This window comes from Lontra canadensis, unplaced genomic scaffold, assembly GCF_010015895.1.
Source record: "Lontra canadensis isolate GAN:19392208 unplaced genomic scaffold, GSC_riverotter_1.0 scaffold164, whole genome shotgun sequence".
Taxonomy (NCBI): domain Eukaryota; kingdom Metazoa; phylum Chordata; class Mammalia; order Carnivora; family Mustelidae; genus Lontra; species Lontra canadensis.
In genome coordinates, this window is record NW_022631158.1 from 1,048,261 (window position 1) to 1,074,879 (window position 26,619).

The following is a 26,619-nucleotide window of genomic DNA, read 5'->3' on the forward strand; positions in this document are numbered from 1 at the left end:
TTTTTTTGTTGGTGTTGGATATTTATATAATATGTTATAAGTAGTTTTTTTATTTTTATATATATATAATTAATAAATTTTATAATCTTTTTTTTTTTTTTTTTTTTTTTTTTTTTTTTTTTTTTAGCCAAAGGCGTATGAGGAGCTAGGGAGTAACTTTACCTTTTTTTAAATCAAGAGACAATACATCAACAAAACAATGTCTGCAGAATGAGATCGTCTACAGAACGCTTAACTGAATTGTTAGGATCAATACTTCTCAACCACCACTCACATAAGGCATTTCAGGAACTGGGGGAAAGGGCAATAAGAAAAGGGAGGGTCTAATATTGGAACTCATACTGTATTGCCAAATTGCTTATAAGGACATAAACAGTAGAAGATACTGCAGCACCACACAGAAAACACAGTGTCTGTGATGTAGTCTAACCTCATTTGAGCTATCTTCCCCTAAACCACCCCGTCGGAAAGCTCAGAGACACGATTCCACACACCCCAGTGATGCCATCACGGACCACTGCATTTGGTCCGAAAACTCGTATCAATTCTTCATTCGAACTAGCTCGGTGAGAAGATCAGGACAGCCCTCAAAACCGAGGTCATACAAAACAACACATAAGTGCCAACATTCAGAGGGGCACACTTCTCCAGTGACAATTTTGAGCTGATCTTGGAGGAAAGCTAGCAAGTTGAGCCCCCACCCCCACCCCCAGACCACACTGTTTCTAATTCCAAAGAACTAGGTCAGTCAGGAGTATAGGTAAGTAACTAAGAAAGTCTATCGGAAAGTTTAACGGGGTGAGTGGCTGACAATAATCTTACCTCCTCAGGCAAGAAGCCGGCAGACCTGCAAGTCCTTTGCACATCTTGTTCGGTGTGGGATTCGCAAGCTGGGGAGGAAATGCGGCAAGAAGAGCTATGGCTTGGGTTTTGAGCGCACTTGGCCTTTCCCCGGAGAAGATGCTGTCAGACTCCTCGGAGCTGCTCCGGAGCCTGCCGGGTCCCTTTTATAGCCCAGAGGCGGCCTCTCAGCCAATCAGACGGCAGCTCTGAAACCACCGCCCCGCAGCGGCACCCCCGCCCCCCCAAACCCGCGCCCGGGCGGCGAGTTACGCGGGGAGGCACTGACGCATCACCCAGCAAAGTGAACAGCCTGAGACCAACCTCTGGCGAAGCGGGCGAACGAAAAAGAAAAATGTGCTCCCTGTCTCTGCCGATGTCTGTCTGGGGTTTTGAATTTCTGGAAAAGGCGTGGGGGAGGGGAGAGAGAGTTTCAAATGTTAGAAACATCGCTTTATTCGTTCTTCTTGTAAAAACAGTGTCGAGGCAGGTTGCCTCTTGGAAGGAAAGGCGCCCGCGGGAGTTGGTGGGCTCATTTTGGGACTGAATCTCAATGCGCTTCCTTTTTTGCATTAGAAATAGCATATCCCACGTGGTCCAAGATCTCATCCTCACTATTTCCAGAGGGGATTTGGCAGGACCGCGGTTTCCAGGTCTCGATTTGCAGAAGTTGCCTTTTGGGTTGTCACGTTCTCGCAGGGGCGCGGAGAGGCATGGCTGGAGAGCAGAAGGTTGCATGCCTGGCGGCACAGAAAATTAGCCTAGGGACAGTGGATTAGCCACATCTGTAATCAGCCCGACTGTGGAATACTTTTCTGGAAATCTTACTAAGAACAGGATTCAGCCTAGCACTGATGGTCTCTCTCACACATACATGTCTCCTGCCAAAAAGCTGCAACACAGCCATGGAGAACCAGAGGAAGGAGTAAATGAACAAATACAAAGACACTTTCTTATCCGCAAATGGACTTATTATCTTATTATGTCTTACGGATTCAGGTCTTCAAACTGGTACATGACAATATTGAAGAGAGACGGAGACAGGCACAAAAAGGAGGAGGAGGTTTGGTAGGAGGAGGAGGTAGGAAGGGGAGGAGGAAGAGGAGAAAAAGAAGAAAATAGGCAATTTGCATATGTATTACCAGGCTTCAGAGTGAACATAAGATCATTTGACCCTACAGGTGCTTCTGAGCACCTGGTTAGTATCCTTTGTACACAGCATGACAGACTGAATGCCTCAGAGAACCATGCAGGCGTTTCCTTCTTGTAGTCGTGGCTCCAGTGCCCACACCAGAGTGACAGAGGGGTCTTGCCCATGCAGGAAAGCTACGCATGGAAGGAGGGAATGAATTGCTACGTCAGATGCAAACAGCTCTCCTTATTTTAAGTAGATAGGCCCCTGGTGACTGTACTTTACATATGAGAAGCAGGGGCTTCTCATAATGGTTTAGATGAAAAAGACAAAAATAGGTGGGTTCCAGGGAGATGCAAAGGTACCCTAGAATATAGAAAGGGAAGTGATAAGGAGCAATGTGTCTACCATACAGATGACCCTAGACATCCCACACTGCCCACCCAATTACCCCAGTCCATGGCTCTCAGAGCAGGGAGATGGCAGAGAAAAAAGAAAATGATGTCATGGCCATAATTTCTAGAAGATGTATTTAAATTAGAGAGAATTTTCCTCTGGCTTTCTCCAAGGAAGATAGGAAAAAAATTAGATTAACTACAAACAACTTTTCCTTAAGGTTTAACATGGAACAGCTACATTGTGTGTGTGTGTGTGTGTGTGTGTGTGTGTGTGTGTCTGTGTGTGTGTGTGAGAGAGAGAGAGAGAGAGAGAAGTGGACAGTTGTCCTTGGTTGTGTTGGAGGAGACACAGTGCAATGCAAAATGGCAGAGACGATCAGACCAAGGAAGGTAGGGAGATGGACTAGTCAGAATTGGCATTCTCTTCTCTCTAAAAGAGAAAGACCAGGGCCTTCTTTATTTACCTAGGCACCCAAGAGAATCATTCAAATAATTTGATTTTAGGAACATGAATGAAAACCTTGAACGTGGGTCAAAGAGAAGCGTGACTTGTCATAAGTTAAATATAAATAGTGCCAATAGATAAGCTAGATGGGATTTAAGGTAATCTAGGCTAACTCCTTCATTTTACCAAAAAGGTAAACGAGAAGAAAAGTGATTTGCCAAGATCTCGGCTTTTTACTGATAGAACTGGTTTCTTGAAACTAGGTGGTGTGGATTTTCTACTGGCTATAGTATTATTAAACTGTCATATCAAATGAGATAAACTATGTAAACAGAGATATTTATAAACTGTAAAGTGCTAGGCAAATATTGTTTATTGTTAGATTATATACAGCAGATAACAAAATGCAATATTAATTTTAGGCATTTCCATCAAGGAGACTCTGTCTGATTTTCTCTTGGTCCCTGAGAGCAAGGAACCACATTGCTCTGGTTCTCTATTAAATCCAGATCTTTTTAACTGTGTGATTACCTATTCATCTGTCAAGGCATTTCATATTATTTCACTTCTTTAACTGCAATTTCTTAATTTCTTAAGAGCTTTAATATTTCAAAGAATGTTTGGGAAAGCTTTATATAAGTTAACTTATTTTACACTGTGGGACTGGATTATGTTTGAGGAGGCAAAGACGGGTACATCATGATACCTTGACAATTTTCCGCCCTCTTTCTCTGACATGCACAAGGCCTTTTGTTCTGTTATTCTGTGATTTGTCATTCCTGAATGATACTCGTGAGGTGAAACAGCTTCATTCTCAAAAGACCTACTTTTTATTTATTCATTGATTTAAGACCTGTCTTTTGAGCACCTTCTCTGTGACAGGTTCTGTCTGAAGAACCACAAGCAGGCAAGTCCCCACCCGAGCGGAATTTCCACCCAGGTAGAAGGAGTCAGCAAATAAACATGTAATTCCAGATTTTAACCCATGCCATGAAGAAAATAAGCAAGTGATGTCACAGAAAGAAACTGAATGGCAAGGGGCTCATTTAGCCAACGTGCTCAGAAAGGCCACTTTGAAGAGGTGGGATCTGGAGCGAGATCTTCATGGTGAAAGAAGGCCTACAATGGTCCCATTTTACAGGTTAGGCATGGAGGGTTTGAGTAACTTACCTGAGGTTTATATATCTACAAGGTGGTGGTAACAGGAGGTCAACTCAGACAGTCCAGGGTGTCTACTATTATCCTCTATGCTACCATGGCCACAAAGGATGAAAGTGTACCATTTAGAAACCACAGAGATGTTGCATGTGACCATAGCTCTGGGGCAGAGGGAGAGAGAAATGAAGCTAGATGGGCACTCTGAGACCGGAAGGGTGTTTCCAGTCACAATGAAGACCAGATTTCATCCTGTAGTTGGGGGGCTAGGTGAGGTATTCAAGCAGATCACAATAGTGCTCTAGAAGCAGAACTTGGGAAGCAGTGTCAGGGAGGGAGAGAGTGACAGAAAGTTTGAAGTCTATCTCAGTAGTCCAGGTGAAAGAAGATAATGGTAAAAAACACTGATGGCCAAGGATGGTGAGCATCAAAGGAGGTTATATGTGAAAAAGCGCTTCTTAAACTGTGAATGCTTAGCATCTGGAAGGCATTGTGGGCCCATGCTCTGTAAACTGTTTCCTACTGAGGGACATTAAACCACACACACTGGATGTGAGCTGTGTGTGGTCCCCAGGTAAGTTTCTAATTTCCCCACCCTTAGCTCAGGGAGAACAAGAGAAAACATTGCTCAAGCTCTTCTGAGATCTGAAACAAGGAAAGAAGCTTTTGTGGCAGGCACAGGATTCTTCTCCTCAGTATTAAAAAGGGGACCCTGTGAGGGCAGGATAGAGACCAAGGTTCAGCCTTTCAGTCAACATTCATACCATCTCAGATCACAATTTCCTCTCAGCTGTTAGAACCATGCTCTGGCCCCCTTAATAGTTGACTACAATGGCCGGGATGTCAGTGAGAGTTCAAGTTATTGATTTAAGGCCAAAAAGCAAACATAACCAACTGGAGAGTGCTGTACACCAGGGAGATGAACAGGGACTTCCCCAGTGCCTCCCTTTTGGGAAAGGTGTCTTAACTGTCTGCATCAAGCTTGGTGGTCACACGCAGGAAATCAGAGCCCTTCACCCTGACACTAGACTAAAACCAGGTGAGGTATGGCTCAATTTCCCTTGGATGGTGTCACTCTTAATGAGCTGAGGGAAACATCTTTCTTTCCTAAGAAGTAAGGGAAGAACTAAAATATCCTTATCCCAAAGATTTCATCTTTCTTATGCAGAGCTTAGCCCAAGATAGAAACAGGAGTTTCATAAGACTCCATTTAAAATGTGTAAATGGAAAGAGATGACATGGTATCCTGGAGTGTGCTTGAATTTCACCGTCAAACTGACTTGGATTCTAATAATAGCTCTTCCACATACTGGCTGGGTGGTCCTGCAAGCTAGGGTAAACGTTCTGAATTCCAGCTTCTTCTTGTGTCAAATGGGATAATACTATATGATCTGGTAGAAGTGCTCAGTAATATTTGTTGAATGAATATTGTTAGGATTATATGATACAATGTATGCCAAAGTTATCAGGAATACTTGGGAATCTCAAAACATAACTATTATTATCAGAAATGTATTACACATTTTATATGAATTAGCATTGTGATCATTATTCATCTCTTTAAAAAAAGACAAGCATGGGCTCCCACTTGCCTTCAAATGAAAATGTCAAATTCTTGACATGACCCTCCAGGACTTTGATGCTTGGACCACTGCATACCTTTCATCCCTCCTTCCACTCTTGTCATCATATTCAACCCAGACTGCTGAGGATTCCCCACACATGTGTGTATCTTCCCTACTCCGTGTCCGGGCTGATGCTGTGCCATCCACCTGGAATACTGACACAATTCCCTACCTGTCGAACCCTCTTCCCCTGCCCTCCATCCTAACCCATCGCTACCTCTTTTGTCCTCTGCCAGCACTGTGCTTGCACCCAACCTCTATCTAAATTCTCTTTAAATCTGTGTTACCTTTGCTTGTAATGTTTATGCAAACCTTTATGTTCAATGTCTTCTGTGGGTCTGAAAAGGTGCTCACTCTGGAGACATTAATCTAACAAACACAGGGGCACTTGTGGCACAGTTAAGTGTCTGACTCTTGGTTTCAGCTCAGGTCATAGTCTCATGGGTGGTGAGATGGAGCCCTGCAATGGGCTCTGTGCTCAGCATGGTGTCTGCCTGAGATTCTCTCTTCCCTCTGCCCCACCACAACTCTCTTCTATCTCTCTCTCAAATAAATAAATAAATAAATAAATATTTTTAAAAAAATATCTAGCAAATACATACAGATACCCTCTGTGTGCTCAGTGCCATGCTAGGCAGTAGGTACAAGACCAGACTCTGCACTTTACCATCATACATTCTGGTGGGGAGGTGGAGAGCAAAAATCGAGTATATAGGCAAATAAATAAAGTAATTATGAATTGGGACAAATGCTGTCAAGGAGAAAAAGAAGACCTACACCAAAGGATGCCTTAAGAAATAACAGGGTCTGGGCACCTGGGTGGATCAGTGGGTTAAGCCTCTACCTTCGGCTCAGGTCATGATCTCAGGGTCCTGGGATCGAGTCCCACATTGGGCTCTCTGCTCGGCAGGGAGCTTCCTCCTGCTTCCTCCTCTCTCTCTCTCTCTCTCTCTCTCTCTCTCTGCTTGCCTCTCTGCCTACTTGTGATCTGTCTCTGTCAAATAAATAAAATCTTAAAAAAAAAAGAAATAACAGGGTAAGCACTCCTACTTCATATTAGATGAAGAAGCAAGGCTTCTCTAAGAAGGTAATATTTCAACTAGGACCTACAATATGGGAAGGTGCCTGTTATGCAAATAATGGGGCATCCCAGACAGAAGAAAGCAGATGTACAGGCCCTGAGGCCAGAAAAAGTCTGGTGCATAGAAAATGACAGGGGTTAGGATGTAGGGAGTAGAAACAAGAACAGCAAGATAAGGTTAGGCTGGGATACATAGATAGGAATCTACGTAAGGGGCTTGAACTTTATTTCCCCTACAATGTGAGGAGGTGGCATGTGCGTTTTATGACTCACATTTCCTGGATCTTAGACTGTTTTATGGTAAATAGAACCCAGGGTATCAAGAGGTTGTGTAGAAAACTGTAGAAATTGTCTAGAGAAGGAATGGTAGGGGTGTGCAACAGGCAGGAGGAGAAGACTCCATCCCAACACTGAAAAGCTTGCATTTTGGTGGTGGAGAAAGTCATTCAACAATTAATTTCAGGAAAATGCTAGACATTCACAAACAGGGACATTCATAGATGCTTGGAGAGGAGGAGGGAAGAGCATGAGGTGGTCATGGAGGTGAACTGAGTTACCTCACTACCTGAAAGGATAAGCATCATTATTCATCCATTTCACACAGGAGGGACTTGAGCACAAAGAAGCTAAGTAATGTGTTTCATGGAGTCACAGCTACGAAATCATTGAGCAAGATTGAAGCTTAAGCCACTTGGTTCCAGAGACCATGCCCTTAACTCCCATGCGATACTGCCTCTCATACTGGTTGTGCTTCTCTGCCTGGCCATGAGCTGCTAGAAGCTTCTCATCTCATGTGCTTCCTTGTTCCAATGATATTTTGCCTATAAGCATTGTTTCTTTTCATCCAGGGAACCGGGGTGATGGGGTCAGCCTCTATCACACCAGTGAATTAAACTTCCCGTGTCCACTTAAATTTAATAACTTTAGTTATTTAAAATTGTTTAATTAAGGTACAGCTGACATATAATATTAGTTGCAGGTGTGTAGCATAGTGATTTGCAGTTACATACGTTGTGAAAGGCTCAGTATGATAAGTGTAGTCCCCATCTGTCACCATACAGTGTCATTACCATATTATTGACTATATTCCCCATGATGTAATTTACACCTCCGTGGCTTATTTATTTCATAACTGGAAGTTTGTACTTCTGGTTCCCCTTGGCTGTTTTGCTCTTCCTCCACCCACCCCTCTTCTCTGGCAACCACTGGTCTGATCTCTGTGTTTATGAGTCTGTTTGTTTGCTCATTGGTTTTGTTTTTCGGATTCTACAGATAAGTGAAATCATATGGTATTTGCCTTTCTCGCCCTGATTTAATGAATGCAATGACTTCAATCTTCACTCTTCAGTCACACTGGTATAATTAACAAATCTAAGTGAAGGCAAGGTAAGAAAGAAGGAACAATTCTGGAAGACTTGTAAATTCATGTAGTAGTTCCCAATAGGATAAATTCCTCTGAGCATATGCCTTATTTCAGAAGATGATCTGATGGGGCAGAAAGCTCTTCTGTCCTTCCAGTTGCTTCGTGTAATTCTGCTCTCCTTTTGATGTTCTGCCTAAGGAGTTCGTTTGAGGCAGGAGCACTCTTGCTTACAAAAGCAACAAAGGTGGGGTGCCTGGGGGGCTCAGTCGGGGAAGCGTCTGCCTTCAGCTCAGGTCCTGATCTCAGGGTCCTGGGATCGAGCCCCGATTTGGGCTCCCTGCTCAGCAAAGTTTGCTTCCCCCTCTCTCTCTGACACTCCTTCCCATTTGTTCTCTCACTCTCTCTCTCTCTCACTCTCTGTCTCAAATAAATTGGAAAAAAAAAAAACACAAAACAATGAAGTCATCTGTTCCAGAGTACATGCAGGGGTTCTGAAGCAGGTTAATAAGGCCAGGAGAGGAAGAGCAGAGTAAAAACACCACCAGAGTAGATTGACGGGAATAAACACTGGAGGCAGAGTGGTTTTTGGAGGGCAAAATTATCTCAATTTTGGACATACGGAGTTTGATCTGAAAGGCAAATGAGATAATGTAGAAGAAGTGCTTTGCAAACTGTGAAGTGTTACAGAAATTGGTTATTCTAAGAGGAAATGGCTGAGGCCATTTTATGGTTCAACAAAAACCCATCAACACTCTCCCAAAACAATCAAGGCACATGAACTCTATATTGTGGGACAGCCCTTCCATGTTTCTGGGTCAACACCTCGGCACAATGATACTATTTCAATCACTGTTATTTCCTGTGAGATGAGGGGCAGCTGTCTCCATGGATTGATATGAGTAAGTGTGTTTACTTGTTCACACATACGTCCCGGCCAGAAATCCTACAAGATTACAGAGCTGCTTCCCTGATGACCTTCAGCTGGGGGGAGACTGAGCTCAGAAATGGATGAAACTTGAGAGGGGTTCCTCAGTTGGGTTCTCATTTTAGGATTTTGATGCAGTGTCTCCTTAAAACTTGACCTTTCTAGAAACAGATACAATGACTTTCTACACCTTAATTATCAAGTCAAATGATTAATTATAAATACAGAAAAGATTATAAATTAAAAAAACTTTTGAAATCCCTGAAGTTTCATTGGAACATAGCATTGCCCATTTGTTCATTTGTTTATTTATTTATTTAGTCTACATCTGCTTTCATGTGCTGGTGGCAGGGTTGGACAGTTGCAGTACAGACTATCAGGCTCACAAAGGCTAAAATATTTACTCTCTGGCCTTTCACAGAAAAAAACAAAACAAAACAACAAAAACAAGAACAAAAACCCATGCTGGTTGCTGGGCTACAATTTAACAATAGGTCTACTGAACCAGGTTCCCTATGAACTCTTCTCTCCTTATTCATCCATCCAGCACACTGCAGTGATAGCCTGCCTCAACAAGCTTGTGCCACTAACTTTCTGCAAAAGAAAGTTACAATCTCTTCACCCACACTACCCCACACTTGACTTCCACGTACCTTTCTGACCTTAATTTCCAATCCCTTCCCAAACACTCTGAAGTATTGACTTTTCTCTCCAATGGTCCATGCTTTCTTATACCCACGTCATTTTTATCTAGCAGAAGTCTTCTTGCTCGTAGCCACCCAATCTCCAAACTTGAAATCCCTTCAGAAGAGTTAACTGAGCCCACAGTGAAAAGAGACCTCCTTCCTTCAGTTTGCCAAAGTACCTCTGTCACTACCCATCGTGGCATTGAGCAATTTCTATCATAAATGCCAATTACACACACACACACACACTAGTGCTCTTTCTTTTACTGTCTTATAAACTCACTGATGATAGGAGGCTGACCATATCATATCATCCTTGCAGAACCTACTGGTACCCAGTATTCATCTTGCATTTAAGAAGCTTAAGCTAAAGAGGTGCTGAATGAATAAACCCAGGATCCTGCAGAGTAGGAATTATTATACCATCCGTTTTACCAATGAGTAAACTAAAAAAGAAGATGTGTGTCAGTCAGGATAAATTAGATTCTACCACAGTAAGATACAACCTCCCAAATCCAAATGCACTTAAAAGAACAAAGACTTCTTCTTGTTTATCCCAGGTGTCCTTTCGGGCTGTGTTTGCTGTTGTCTTGAATCTGAGACAAGAGCTCTGTCTAGAGTGTTGCTGGTGTTCTATGACAGCTTTTTCTTAGAAGTGATGTACATCAGCTCTGTTTATACGTCATCAGTCAAAGCAAATCACACAACCAAGCTTCGTGACCGAGGGGCAGACCAGCATAATCTGTCCCCCAGAAGTGGCAGCAGATATTTCTACATGCTAACAAGGTCTACCACAAGGAGGTTAAATGACTCGTCCAAAATCACACAGGGAGCGAGTGACAGGAAGTGAAAGGAAGTCATTTGATATATAAGTCCAGCTTCTCTCTTCACTCCATCATAAAGCAAACTGATGACCAGAGGGAATGATGTGGCGCCTACAGAAGCAGCTCTGCTCTAGCCACTCAAACTGACCCACTAGCCGGGAACACTAGAAGGGGAGAAAACAAATGAGATCAATGATGTCTTTAGGTCAGTTCCTTTAGCGTATCACAATTGGAGAATCTACCACTGTGGCCACGGATGGAAATACAGGAAGTGACAGCTTCTATTATTGTTGATTGCCTTAAGAGGCTGCTGGAAGCAGTGTGAAAGCAGTAAATGGAATAAAGCTTCAGCTGCATTCCCCAGGCTCTAAATACCATTACCAGCGCTTGGGAACAGAGAGGCCTGCGGAGGCTGGATGGCACAAGGATCATGGGGACGTAGATCAGGCCGAGGGGCACTGTGCTCATGTATGTCTCTTTAAATGTAATCATCTTCCTATTTATGGCAAAATCATTGGGATTTACTTCATATAAACAGAGCAGATATCTGGCCATTTTTATGGAGAATTCAGCAAATAGTTAATTAGTTTCTACTATGTTCTGGGCACTATGCTGGACCCGAGGAACAAGACAGATATCATTCCTGACCTCACAGAGATGATAGTCCAGTACAAAATGCAGACATTGAAGGGAGTGAGAACAAAAAGAGAAGAACAGGGTTGTAGCAGACACTCTCGGTGCTCTGATGAGATTCTCTTGAATCCTTTTTTCTGTTTCTGTGAGCTCCCCCCCAAATTTGGAACACTTCTATTTGCCTGCACCTGACCTTGCCTTGGAGGACCACCTTCAGCATGCTGGAGCAGCTTTGGCAGCAAGCTCAAAAAGTGGAAGTTGCCTAGGAGTTTAAGTGCCTTCTCCCCGTGACTGCCAGTAGGGTGTGAAAGCCAAGCTCACCTGCTTTTCCAGGGAAACAAAGCCAGAGCCATAATTCACACTACAGAGTTCCCCTGAGGCTGGGTCTTTGATGCAATTGTAGCCTTGCTAGGTGTCCCAGCCATGAGAAATCACCCCACTGGTGCAAGACCCTGCAAGACATTCACAGCATCGGGATTTACCTTTGCTCATTTTAACCACATTCAATTCGGTAGTTTTGTAGCACAGACTATACAGATGAGAAAATTGCCATCTGTTCTCAGGCACGTTGGAGTCCTCTAACAGGAAGAAATGAAAAGTGAAGTTAACACAATACAAAATCGTGTCAGATGAGTGTCACCAAAAAGGTACAAAATGCCAAAGAGATTCAGAAAAGAAGAGAGAGATTGAGATCACACCAACTTAGAAAAAAACAGGAAGGGTTTTATAGAAGACGTGTCATCCAGTGAGCCTTAAAATTATGACTAGGATTTCAAGAAATGCAGCGTAACTTGAGTTAATCCCTGGATCTCTCTTGGTGCCATATACAAACATCTGCAGAATCTCAAGCAAAAATTATCAAAAACTGGGGGAATCTGGGTGGCTCAGTTGGTTGAGTGTCCGACTCTTGATTATGGGCTCGGGTTATGACCTCAGGGTCCTGAGATCAAGCCCTCCAGCAGGCTCTGCACGGGGCATGGATCCTACTTAAGATTTCACTCTCTCTCCCTCCGCCCCTCCCCACACTTGTGCTCTCGTTCTCTCTCACTAAAAAAAAAAAAAAAAAAAAAAAAAAGTAATAATAATAATAATAAAAATCCCATGTTATGCATTGCCAATTCATAACCAGGGCTGCACTTGTAAGTTTCTCCTTTCTCTCCTGTCCTGTCCTCTGTCATCTTCAGCAGCTTCAAACTCTTCCTCTGTCCTGTTTACAGGACGTCCTTGGCATCTGGTTTCATCTCCAGGAAGCCTGAGCACAACAGTGGCCACGAATCTTGTCAAAGGGTTGGGCCTGTGGGAGGGGAAGGTGGGCTGATTCACATGTTAAAATGTGCTGCCTTTGTCCCAAGCAAACAGAATGGTCAGCACAGAGGTCTGTGTTCTAGGACAATGACTGGAATTTGGGTGAGTATAAGATGAACGGAGAAAGACTAACACTATGTTCCAGGATCTACTGTGTGGTCTTGTCCTACAAGCTCTCAGCAGGTTTGATGGCATGAGGTGTGAGGCCCGCATTAGTTGGATACAAGAGAAATGACCGTACTTGTTGGATTAGAGGGGAAGGGGGCAAATAAACTTAGATTTGATGAACTCTACACACCTTAATTTTTTTTTTTTGTTTTGTTTTTGTACTGTTGAAACAGTATTCAAGTTTTAGGAAGAAAAGTCAAGTGATGGGGGGGCAGTATTTACATTAAAGATCTGTTTTTCCAACTTCTAGACTGGGATCTGAAATGAGCACACAGTTGGCCCAACTTCTGTCTCTGGGCCCTAACCCCCATTTCCTGAGAACCCCACTGATAAATGGGAATTAATGTTCATGCTCCTATGAGCCACTGAGTCACCAGAGATCCAATTACACTCGTCACACTTTCCCCCTTAAGGCAGAGAGTGGGCTAATGCACTTTAGATTTTTAGTAATAAGTCTTGAAGCGAAGAGGTTTTTCATTTTACATTTCAGGTAATTGGAAAATGAGGTCATGATTGTTATTAGCTACATTTTTGGCCTAAATCTAAGTGAAAAGTAAGGGCTAAGTGTTGTGGCTGATGGAAAGACAAAGAAGAGGGGTCTTTGCTTAAAAATAGACATGCACAAATAATGATATAGGGGCAAAGGAGGAGGGAAGGTACATTCAGGGTGAGCGCTGATAACCTCAAATATAGCATCTCAAACAGTGGTGTTACGTTCAGCTGCCAAATACGTTCAGCTGCCAAATTAGTATCTTACCCAAAACTAGAGGTTATTCATTTCAGTTTTACATTTCTTATTTTTGCTCCTTGTCATCTGGTTAAAAGGTGGAATGGAAGGAAAACATGCAGACAGGGAAGGAGTTTTCTCTTGCTTTTTCACAGGCTCTGATTGTGTCCAGGCACTGGAGTCCTCTTGGCTAACGGACACCTGTCTCACTCTGCCCCTGGCCACTGCCATCCATCCACAGAATAGGCATTTACTGAGCAGCTACTATATTCTGGCCCCAGAACCTGCCTGCACAGTGTCCTCATACATATTCACAATGCTTTCTCAGTTTCCAAGATGATTTCATATTTTTTAAGATTTTATTTACTTATTTATTAGAGAGAGAGAGAGACAGAGAAAGCATGAGTGGGGGGAGGGGCATAAAGACAGGAAGAAGCAGGCTCTCCGCTTAGCAGGGAGTCCCATGTAGGCTCCATCCCAGGACCCTGGGATCATGAACAGAGCCGAAGGCAGATGCTTAGCCAACTGAGCCACCCGGGTGCCCCTGATTTCATATTTCAATCAAGGAAATGTGTCTTTCTGCCCCCTTTGGAGAAAATGGAGATGAGTTTGGTTGGAAATCTTTGAAAAGGAAGTTTATTTCTATTAACAACCTGGGGATTATTCTCATTCTCTATGAAATCTTACTCTCTAGGTCAGAAGTCTCTCTGGTTAAAAATCAGGAAAGGGAGGTATGGTTTCTATAAAGCTTATACCAATGCAATGTGAGAGATCTTTAGAGATCAGCAAAAAATCAGGAAACATGCATGGGTCATGTCTTAGAGGTTCTGAAAACTGGTGCAAATCCCATAAAATCCTGACCTAGCACATGGCCATGAGCTGCCATAATCACCCTCTTCTGTAGCCTTCACAGGCTCTGAGCTGGAGGTGGCATGAGGGGAAGGAAAATAATCTCTAGCCTGTTTCTCAGATGAGGAAAAAAAATATAGAACAGAGAGCCCAAGTTAGGGAATTACTGAAGATTAATAATTAGTTAAGTAATTGCTAATAAGTAATTACTAGCAGGGTGGGGTCCAGATCTTCTAACTCCAATTCCCCATGCTTCTCTTGATAGCTCACAACTGTTCTCTGAAATGAGGTCCCTTTGAAGCCTCATTAGACACCCACATAGAAATGGCAGGGCCTTGTTGCCAATGGGCATCCAGTTTCCATTCTACTTTATAAAAATCAAGTGGGAAAATGCACCAGGCTATTAGAAATTATGCCACTAGAGCACTGCTGATGGGAACTGTGGGCGATTTAATCTGCTTGGAGATGCGGAACTCCATCCAACAGGAGGTTACTATGGCAATGCTCCTCTTATCTCAGTGGCTTTAAACAAAAATATCTCAAGAGCAAAGTAATTAGGTAAGTAGAGCAGTGCGTCTGCGTTGTTTCATGCAGTCATTTTCCAATGATTACTGGTTTTATTGTTGTGCCTTGGGCTCACAGGTCCCACCTAATATAGCAGTTCTGCCCAGGGGAGGGAGACGATGGATGCGCGTGCACGCACATGCCTGTGTATATATGTGTGGGTGTGATGGGGGCAGTACCTTGGATTAGCATCTGTCCCCAAAATTCCTTTCACAAGTGGCCCCATATGGCAGGCTCCCACTCAAGTGCAAATGGAACAAAAGAAATTATATGTGGCATCGCAGAATACACACAACCTCAGATTGGGCTTGTCAGAGGGTTATGAGTGCCTGTCATGGGAGCAATGTTCATCTGTGCCTTGCTTTTCTCCCTGGAAATTAAATTTAAGTGTCTCCCCATGTTGCTGCTTCTAATTCCCTATGACTCAGATTGTCTTTTCTCAAGGCTCCCAAAACATCTTTTGTTTCTGTTTCTATTGCCTGGCACCCCTACCTGCCCAGCCAGGTATCACCACTACCATCCTCACTCTACCCTCTTCTCTGCCCTGGAAATAGAGAACTCTCATTTTGAGTGGCTTCTTCATCACAGGTGAACATTGCCAGGGAGAAAGCATCAAGTCCCCCAGGGTTCCTCTTGCATCTACTCCCGACACAATGGAAAAGATAAAAGGAAATGACTTTTATTGAGAACCACTAAGTGCCAGGCCTTTAGTCAGGCACTTTGGATGTTTTCTCAGTTGGCCTATCTTGTCAATAACCCAGATGAGACACCAGGACTCATAGAAGCAAACAACAGATCCCAGTTTCATACAGCTACTAAGTAGCGGAGCTGGGCTAGAAACTCAGGGCTGGATGAGCCCATGTGGCCTTACTTAAGGACCGTTTATATATTTAAATGTGGAAGGGTCAATAGCTCCTCCTCTGCCCTGCTTTCGGTCTACTGTATGGCTTTTTTATCATTGTCACTATCATTCATATCAGTGACTCTCCACCAGAGTGATTTTGCCTTCCAGCGGACGTGTGGTAATGTCCAGATCCCTTTCTCGTGGGAGATATCACTGGCATCTAGTGGGTGGAGACCAGAGATGCTGCTAATCACCCTGCAGTGCACATAATAACTCCTACAACAAAGAACTGTCCTGTCCACAATGTTAATCATGCCCCGGTTGGGGGTCCTGAGCTAGAGAAACTTTATGGGTTCTCAGGAGCTAGGTAATATTGTGTGTATCTTCTACCTGTGGAAGTTCACTGACTTCTACCTAACCTTCAGCCAGATGGGAGAGTCTAGAGCACAAGCCCATTTCTTGGAAGACTGTGACCATCTGTCTCTCATGAGAGTCCTTTAAAGGTGTTAACACAAAGGTTAGGAAACCCTAGTATAGTGAAGAGACCCATAAGAAATGTTACAACTGCTATGATAACTTGTCAAGGGGATACATGAGTAAGACAGTATTTGTGAAGGAAGTCAGGGAAGCTGCCTTTACACAGGTGATGATGCTTGAGTTGAGACACACAGAGTCGATGAAATCATTTAAAAACATCAAGTTGGGGACGCCTGGGTGGCTCGGTGAGTTAAGCCTCTGCCTTTGGCTCAGGTCATGATCTCAGGGTCCTGGGATCAAGCCCCACATCGGGCTCTGCTCAGCGGGGAGCCTGCTTCCTCCTCTCTCTCTTTCTCTCTGCCTATTTGTGATCTCTGTCTGTCAAATAAATACATAAATAAATCTTTAAAAAAAAACCCAACAACATCAAGTTGAACAAAAACCAAGATGGCTGCACTAATGCTTCAGGAAAGCTTGATTTTTAAGCAACTCTTTCCCTCTCTTCTCCAAAACTCCCCTCCTCCCTTCTTAGCCTCTTCTTTCAGGAACATGGTACTACCCTAAAGACCAGACAAGGAGGCTGACAGCAAGTAGACGTTTCCTGTCAAAACCAGCTAGATCCTGTGTTTCCCTTTGGAAACTCCCAACTCCTTCCTCCAGGCGAGCTTGCGGTTTCTTGAAGGCCGTAGCTTCCTGCAGCTTCCTTTGCCTGATAAAGCAATAAACTATTGTTCCTCTTTTTCCCCAACTCTCTCTGAGTTATATTTTGGCTTCGAAGCACGGAGGTCAGTTTTTGACAACATAGGGAGGCACTCTCCAGGGAGACAAGAGGAGAAGTGGGCACTCTGAGAAGAGTGGACAGTGTGAGTTATGTCTTGGGGTTTGAAAGAGTGTGGTGTGTTTGGGGATGACGAGTTGTTCAGGGTGCCTAGCACATAAGGGAGTGGCAAAATAAAGCTGGCCAGGTTGCTATGGGCTGGATCTTATAGGACCCCATGGAACTTCCATTTTGTCTTCTAGGTGAGAAGTGACTCTAGGTGAGAGTCTCTTCTAGCTTCTGATGATTGCTGGCAATTTTTGGTGCTCCTGGCCTTTAGAGCCACCTCTCCAGACTCTGTGTCCCTCATCCCATGACATTCCCCCAGTGCACCTGTGTCCAAATTTCCCTCTTCTTATAAGGACACTAGTCACATTAGATCAGGGACCACCCTGATCCAGGATGACCTCATTTTAACTTGATTACATCCATGAAGACCCCATTTCCAAATAAGGCCACATGTATAGGTTCTTGGTGTAAGGACACAATTCAACCCACAACATCTGATTGGGTCCTATTTCCTTCCTTACAGAGGTCAAGCCCCTCTGAGCTGGGACTAACACTGTCTGCTGTGACCTCAGCTCAGAGGACACTCTATCTCCATGTCCATACTCATGTTACTATCTGAAATGGGATGAATACAATCTACTGTGTAAGGTTCTTTAAAAAAATTTTAAGAAATTATGTCTGAGACAGCTGGACTGAGGCAACATTTCACAAAGGTGAGCCTGCCAAGGTTAACTGTGGTTCTGTCTTTGCAGGACTCTGTGCCTGGCTTTTTTAGCCAAATGAAATGTACCACAGAGCATTCTTTCCTGAAGAAGAGGTCTCACAGGGGAACGGAGGTCCAGAAATCATCTGAGACAACGTAGCTACACTGTTATGAGGTGGATGTCTTTAGACTTTACCAGTTTGTTCTGCTGGTTTTCTGTTTTGATTCCCAAGACTGTCATCTACAAACAAATGTCGCCCTCAGGAACATCCTGCAAATCGGGTTCACTCCTCCAGGCTCTGGCCTATGGGATAGCACAGTGCCCTGACTGAGGAAACAGTAAGACACACCTAAAGGGACTTGAGTAAAAACTTGAGCTGTCTTCTTGGAGCTGCCATGAGTTGATTGCATGACCTTGAACAAGTCAACTTCTTCTCTGAAGCCTCAGTTTCCCTCTCTGAAAACTGTGATAATAAGACTTCCCTGTGCCTAACACTTAAGATCATGATTACAGAACTGATTCATTAATGTTCTAACCTGGTATGTGGTAGTTAGCAACACTGGTGTTTCTCTCTCATTATCCACCTAAATACACTCCCACCTCATTTACTCTATAAAAGTAATGATTAATTCTTCCTCAGATTACCTACTCACTTTGTTAAGGGAAAACTAACACCTTACTTTACAAAAATAGTTTAGACCGTCAGGTATATTTCCCCCTTTAGCTCAGCATACACTGACCTCCCCTCCCCCACATTGACCCTCTCGGGTTTTCCTCAATCTTCAGACGTTGACCCCATCTCTAGCAGAATGCCTCAATGCCAAGTCTTCTCTAAGCAAAGTGACTCAGCTTTAAAAAGCAAAGTAATACCAGATTCATCGTTTATGTGGATTGCTGACATATACTGCAGGTTCAAGGCCATGCTCCTCATAACTTAAACACCTCCAGGCTACCCAGTGGAATCTCTAATTGCCCACATGAAGGGAGAGGTACACACAAGGGGAAATCTGGCAAAATTTAAGAAGTCGTTCAGGTTTGTCCTCCATTGTCTTCTCCGTGCTTTTTAGATATCCCGACTTCTTCTCTTTAGCCTATAGTGTTACAAAAATCAGAATAGGACTGGCTGGTGTTCTTTATTTAAAAACATGTTGCTGAGTACTTACCATGTGCTAGTACTGGGATTACGAAAAAAACAACCAAATATCCTATGCAAATCAAGGATCCCACAGTCTGGTTAAGACAGAACCAACCAAACTGATAAGGTTCCACAGGGGGGCATAGAGCAGTTTGAGACCAGTGCAGGTGAGGTCACAGATGATGGCCAGATGTTTGTGCCAACGAGCTGTTTCTATTCACAACACTTCTAACACCAGATGGGTGAGGTTTCTCCCCAACCCCAACCAATTCTCCAACTCTACAAACACCAGGTAGGTATCCTACAATTCAATTCAGTTCTGATACTGATTCCTCAAAGTTAGCACAGACCCCACAACCTAAAGGCTCAATTCCGTAAAACTGTGCCCACTTCAAATGCCAGCCTCGAGTCCCAACTTACCACCTGCACTTCTAACTGAATGGCTATGAGCCAGGGTCCCCACTACCCCCGCCTCAGGTTTGACAGTTTGCTAGAACATCTCACAGACCTCAGGAAAGTGCTTCACTTACGATTATCAGTTTATTCTGAGGATACAAATGAACAGCCAGATGAAGCGACATACAGAGGAAGGTCCAGAAGCAACCTGAGCACAAGAGCCTCTGTCCCCCTGGAGCTGGGATGCACCACCCTTCCAGTGTGTGGATGCATTCACCAGAGCTCCCCGAACTCCATAATTTAAATGATTTTATGGAGGTTTCAGCCCACAGACATTATTGGTTATTAACTATCCCCATTCCCACTCTCCCTCTGTGGAGGTGAGGGGTACGGTGGGGCTGAAAGTTCTATGCTTCTAATCATGGTGTGGTCTTTCTGGTGACCTGAAACTATCCAGGGACTTACAAAAAGTCCCCTCATTAGAACAAAAGATGCTCCTATCAGTTAGGAAATTCCAAGGGATTTAGGAGTTCTATGTCAGGAGCCATGGGCAAAGACCAAATAAATATCTCTTATTATATCACAATATCACAGCCTATGAGGATCTGACTCTTGCATGGAGTTCTGGAAAAGCTGCTTTCAGATGTGTCACATGAGTAGAAAAATATCTCAGACAGGGAAAACATCCTACAGAAAGGCAGAGGGCATTGAACTGCCTGGGCATTCAGAAAACTGCAAGCACATAGTTCAGACCATGAGGTAAGGTGGGGGTAGAGCAGCAAGTTCTTCTCTAGGCTCAAACAATTATCAGATATACCAGCTAAGGAATGTGGGCTTTTTCCAGCAGGTGCTGCAAGGCTGCTGTAGAATTTGAACATGGGGAGTGACATGATCAGATCTGTGCAGAGTCAGAGTCAAACCCTGGAAACAAGCAAGGAGACACAGAGGCAAGGGACTCGACACTGATCACAAAGTGTAGGTGAAAGGGAGGGTCATGGGTACGAACACAGGACAGCAGGTTGGTCTGGGGAGAGCTCTGGACCTTGGGTGGGGCAACATTTGCCTAGACAAGGGGTCGCTTGGACCACTGCTTTATTCCTGTTTTCTGAATACCACCAAATCTAATTTAAAAATTTCTGCTGTTACAATGCCCGAAGGGGCCTGTGAAGGATGACAGGAGTGTGGCCTCCTCTGAAGTGTGGTTACAATGTGCATGGCTCTCCCCACGCGGTTTCAATCCCCCCACAACTCCCCTTCCGGGTACTCTCCTGGAGCCCAGTCTCCCAGACAGTGATTTCATTTTCAGCCAAATTGAGACTGAGGTATCTGAGTATCATTTGATAAAGATGCTCACGGGTGTTAGAGTTTGTATATATACATGCAAACCAAATACTAATACATATAATATATAGTAAAAAAATATGTATACTTAATTATATTGCAAATGTCCTGGTTTTTTGTGAGTTTGGGGTGTTTTTTGTTTGTTTGTTTTTGTTTTTGTTTTTGTTTTTAATTTTTTGTAAATAACCATTGGGAACAGAACAGATACAATCCCTAACATTTCTTTTCATGGCCTAAAGCAAAGAAAAACCCCAATGGCAGTCATTTCTTTCATGAAAAAACATGAAAAATCATGTTTCCTGAAAAAAGGCTAGGGTTCATCTTCTGCCTCACACAAATGCTATTCTTCAAAACAACCCCAGCAGAGCGCTTTCCATTACTCACGGAATATTTAAAAGACATCCATGGAAGGGCTAAGATTTGAGAAAATTCATCATTTTACCATCTACCGTTTTTATCAAGAACATTTCTAAGAGAAACCGGCTTTTGGGGCTCCTGGGTGGTTCACTCAGTTATGTGTCTGCCTTTGGCTCAGGTCATGATCTCAGGGTCCTGGGATTGGGCCTCACATCAGGCTCCCTGCTCAGCAGGGGCTCTGCTCCTCCCTCTCCTTCTGCCCCTCCCCCTGCTTGTGTGCGCTCTCTCTCTTTTGCTCTCTCTTTTGCTCCCTCTCAAATAAATGAAATATTTTTTAAAAGAGAAAAACTGGCTTTTTGTTTTCTGTGGGTGAAGAACGTAATGACCATGAGGCCAGTGTGGTACTTGGATTCCCACTGAGGTGTGGGAAGATTTGCCCAGTACTCTCTCACAGCATCAGTTCTGACATTATTTTTACCTGAAGAAATGACTGACACCGAAACTACGTCAATGCAGACACAGGTATTTGATGGATATTTTCTCAAAAATGTACGAAATGAGTCCATCCCTTCATGGAAAACAACTGACAGTATTTGTTACCAAAGGTAAAATTGCAGCTTTCCACTGAAAATTAAAATTTTAAGAAAACTCATGTCTTCCATGCACTTAACAACTTTCCAATATGTCATGACTTTTTTTGATGAGATGACTGGTGATGTTTGCAGATTTTTAAAAATATTTCATAAGGACACATGTCAATTTTTGGAAGAGCCACACAATTCAGCGAACTATTATTTTCCAAAAGACCAAAATTATGCATGAGAAAAAAACCATTCACAATGCAAGATGACTGGAGGATTTTAATGTAACAAAATACTAAAATGTCCTTGATATAGATTCAGATTTACACTGCACAAACTCTTTGGGAAGTTACGACTTAACCAAGTTTGGGTGTAAAACAAAGAGAAATATCAATAATTATATGAAAAGATTATTAAAATATTCCTTCTTTTATCCAACTACGTATCTATGAGAGGCCATAGTCTTTTCAGATACTTTGATCAAGATTACTTATTACAACACATTGAATCCTGAAACAGGAGGATCCAGCTGCCGTCTTTTAAATCAAGCAATCAAGAGATCTATAAAAATGTAAAATAATACTACCCTTCTCCTTTTTTTTGAAAAATATGGTATTTTTTTTGAAGGAGGATTTATTTTTATTTTTATTTTTTTTTTAATTTTTAATTTTTTAAATTTCTTTTCAGTGTAGCAGAATTCATTGTTTATGCACCACACCCAGTGCTCCATGCAATACGTGCTCTCCATAATACCCACCACCAGGCTGACCCAATCTCCCACCCCCTGCCCCTTCAAAACCCTCAGATTGTTTTTCAGAGTCCATAGTCTCTCATGTTTCATCTCCCCCCTCCAATTTCCTTCAACTCCCTTCTCCTCTTCTTCTCCCAATGTCCTCTATGTTATTCCTTATGCTCCACAAATAAGTGAAACCATATGATAATTGACTCTCTCTGCTTGACTTATTTCACTCAGCATAATCTCTGTCCATGTTGATACAAAAGTTGGGTATTTATCCTTTCTGATGGAGGCATAATACTCCATAGTGTATATGGACCACATCTTCTTTATCCATTCGTCCATTGAAGGGCATCGTGGTTCTTTCCACAGTTTGGCAACCGTGGCCATTGCTGCTATGAACATTGGGGTACAGATGGCCCTTCTTTTCACTACATCTGTATCTTTGGGGTAAATACCCAGTAGCTCAATTGCAGGGTCATAGAGAAGCTCTATTTTTAATTTCTTAAGGAAACTCCACACTGTTCTCAAAATTGGCTGCACCAACTTGCATTCCCACCAACAGTGTAAGAGGGTTCCCCTTTCTCCACATCCTCTCCAACACACGTTGTTTACCGTCTTGTTAATTTTGGCCATTCTAACTGGTGTAAGGTGGTATCTCAATGTGGTTTTGATTTGAATCTCCTTGATGGTTAGTGATGAAGAACATTTTTTCATGTGTCTGATAGCCATTTGTATGTCTTCATTGGAGAAGTGTCTGTTCATGTCTTCTGCCCATTTTTTGACATGATTATCTGTTTTGTGTGTGTTGAGTTTGAGAACTTCTTTATAGATCCTGGATATCAACCTTTTGTCTGTACTGTCATTTGCAAATATATTCTCCCATTCCGTGGGTTGCCTCTTTGTTTTTTTGACTGTTTCCTTTGCTGTGCAGAAGCTTTTGATCTTGATGAAGTCCCAAAAGTTCATTTTTGCTTTTGTTTCCTTTGCCTTTGGAGACATATCTTGAAAGAAGTTGCTGTGGCTGATATCGAAGAGGTTACTGCCTGTGTTCTCCTCTATGATTCTGATGGATTCCTGTCTCACGTTGAGGTCTTTTATCCATTTCGAGTATATCTTTGTGTATGGTGTAGGAGAATGGTGTAAGAGAATGGTATTTTTAATTTAAAAAAATATATTAACAGAGATGGGTTTCTAATCATTATTTTAAATACATACATATTTTAATATTGAATATTGCATTTTAAATAAAAATTTTAATTTTAACTTCTAAAGTGATAAGTATAAACAGATATTATCCACATTTTTTTAAAAAGTTCTTTGAAGGTCTTCACTAATTTTTAAGAGTGTAAAGGGGGCCTAAGGTCAACAACTTTGAGAACTGCTAGTCTAAATATTTACTATAAATCAAACTAACAAACTGTAAAATAAAATGTAACCTGTCCTCCTACCTCAACAATTCAGGGTTGAATTTGGAAACTTTTCTCCTTTGGAACATAAGAGTGTAGAGAAGGGCAGTTCCTAGCCCTTGCTCTGAAGCCCAGCTCCGTTTTCCTCTCCACATACCACTAGGGGGCTCAAGATGGGGGGGGTGAGGGGCACTTGGGTAGCTCCCAGGGCTACTTGCTCAGCAGGGAACCTGCTTCTCCCTCTCCCACCACCTTGCTTGTGTTCCCTCTCAGTCTCTCTCTTTGTTAAATAAATAAATAAATATCTTTAAAAAAAAAAAAAAAAAAGGTCAGCAGGTGAACACCGAGGTCGAGATTCTAAGCAGATACCTTCCTGCTGCAAACAGCTCCTGCTTTAGGCCTAGTGGCACACACACCAACAGCAAGGTTCACTGTCAGAAGGATGGTCCCTTCAGGACCCCTGCAGGACTTGAAGCCAGGCTTTGGGCCATTTGGGAGGAAATGCAGGACTCCAGGGACTTGAGGTTTATCTTAGATACAAGGCGCTGGGAACAGGTTCCAAATGAGCATTTCACCTCTGCCCTACTGACTCCTCTACCCCATCTCCAGGAAGTGTGGGCCGAAGAAGGGTGGCAGGGAGCCTCTGAACCCAAGCTGTCTTCCTACTCTTCCCTGGGTCTAAACACAGGACTCTTCGGCAAATCACTTTTGTCTCCAAACCCCAGTTTTGTCTCTGTAACCAAGAGAGTGAGGCTGGATTCCATGTAGTGCAAACTCTCCAGGACTCTGTTTCCTTCCTAATCCACAGGACACTACGCAAAGGAAGGTGGCAATATTTTTTTCCTGAGAAATCAAAACTAATTTGAAAAGCATAAAACACCCTAAAAATTTCAGGGCACATTACATGAGATTGACCGAACCATTTTCCCTCCCACCAGCAAACTGAAACAGAGAGATTCTAAAACAATTCAGTCTAATCTTCCTTTATACTGATCTTAAATTCCAAGGACAGATGAAAAAGTTTTTTTCCTTCCTGTATTTTTTTTCCCCTGTTAATCCTGTCCATGAAGTCTTGATAAAAGAAAGTAAAGGGTTACACATGTGTCATCCAAAGGGTAATAAAGTGTGATTACCGTCACTCAGCCTTCATTCATACCACTCTGCAAGTCTGTCCTATTTCCGCTACCAGCCTGGAGAGCAAAAGGTAATAGAATTCCATTGACCTCCACCACTGGAAGCCATTGTTCCTGGATCCTTCCCTTCAATCACTCAACTGATACAAAGTTGAATTCTCTTTCCTCTGTGCTTCTATATAGCACCTTATATTTCCACTAATAGCATATATGAAATGTGTTTTCTTCGTTAATTTTTATGTCTTTCTCATCATTAGATTATCCGCTACTCTAAGAGAGTGAAGGTGTTTTCATGAGTTCTGTTCTTTCCAATGATTGGAATGCTATACATATTTATCAGGTTGAATCAGCCATAAAATTTCACTGATTGTAACTGTGAAATTTCTCTAAATGACCTCAAATAAAGACTAGAGATTTGTCCACTTGGCAAATGCCTACTCATCCTTCAAGACAGCTCATGGGTCCTTTCCTCCCCCAGGACATAAACCACACTGTTCTTGGCACAAGTAGTTTTGGATCATCAGAAACATTACCCTTCTCTTATGAAACTTTTAGAAGGAGAATCTGAGTTGCTGCACCTTTAAGCAAAGTCTTCGTAAGAAGATTCTTTATAACAACATTTTGTAGCCTATGTGCTACATATTAGAGTCCTTTGAAGGAGTTCATTAAAAAGGCATTTATAACCAAGTAAGATTTGGGGAGGCTGCATATTATACCCCTCTCTAACAGATTTTCCACACAGAATAGTACTGTGAGAAGTCTGTTTAAGGAAAAATAAGGAAACCGTTTAAATTTATTTTTGGCTATTTTTTTTTAATTTTTTAACTCTTTGGGGCAAGGGTTTCTGTTTTTTCAGTTTTCTCCCTTCCCTTTGTGCCTATAAACATACCAGAGAATTCCAGTTCTATGGAGAAAGCTCTGGGAAATTGACAGGAGAAAAACCAACAATTTTTATTAATCATTTCATGGTACCTCTTCTTCATGCACCATAGCCCAATAGTAATGAGGAGACCGAATGTGATTTCTTTTCAGAGAATTTGGTCACTGACTAATAAAGAATATGACCGAGTTTCCTTCTGCAGGGTTGGTTTGATTTTTGGTTTTTGTTTTTCACAACCTCATTAAGCCTTGACTCATTTTTGTTCCCAACAGTTTGTGAGATCAGTAGTAAAGTATGATCTTTGTTTCATAGAAAGGAAAAAGGTTCAGTAGGGTCAAGTGACTTCCCCATCCTCGTCTGGCAGGTGGCAGAACCAGGATTATGGCACTGACCTTCTAACTCCTGAAACGTTGCCTCTTGATGGGACATGTCAGTTTGGCAGATGTAATTTTTTACCTCTTTTTCTTTTACCACCACATTTCTTATCTATTGAGTCACTAGGAAAATGCTAGCATTGGCTCTAGAGTCAGACAGATCTGAGTTGGAATCTCATCCTTTCAGCTGCTTTGGTGTCTAACCCTAAGCCTAACCGTGTAGCCATCAGAAGCGGCTTCCTCATCTGGAAATGGAGCATTTCCTGTGGGGCTCTCGTGAAGTTTCAGGTCTTCTTCATAAACACTGTGCTCATTCCTGGCCACGGTCCCCGCTCAGGAGCTCTCTGTCGCTGAGCAGTCCTTGACACAGTGGGAGTGGAGAGCCCCTTTGATGGCATGCACCTATTTGATATGAAAGCAGCTTCAGACCAAGAAGCCTCCTTCTAAACTTCCACCTTCTGAAATACTTCCAACGGCTGCAGCTTCCTCACTGATAGATAAAACAAGTTGACCATTTATGGATCGGAGGGGCTTCATCCAACACAAATCCCCTGCAGCCTGATGGTAATGGAGTCACCCAGCCTATCTCCAACTGAGATGGGAAAGGATTGAATTTCCTCAGACTCTCATAGCTGTCATTTACTGACCACTGGCTGTGCTCAGGCACCCTCCTAGAACACTGAAGTGTACTGTCTCTAACTCTCAC

The 26,619-nt window shown here is 42.8% G+C and overlaps 1 protein-coding gene and 1 pseudogene across 2 annotated transcripts in view; one reads left to right on the forward strand and one right to left on the reverse strand.

Annotated features, from left to right (window-relative positions):
• RGS4 (regulator of G protein signaling 4) overlaps positions 1 to 971 on the reverse strand; it is a 7,561-nt gene extending 6,590 nt beyond the window's left edge. For both annotated transcript variants that reach the window (XM_032845473.1, XM_032845474.1), the window contains exon 1: positions 823 to 971. In XM_032845473.1, coding sequence (XP_032701364.1) covers positions 823 to 866 — 44 coding nt within the window. In that variant the 5' untranslated portion in view covers positions 867 to 971. The remainder of the gene's footprint in view (positions 1 to 822) is intronic.
• Positions 972 to 4,810: 3,839 nt separating this feature from the next.
• The window catches only part of LOC116859851, a 74,293-nt pseudogene continuing 52,484 nt past the window's right edge, over positions 4,811 to 26,619 (forward strand).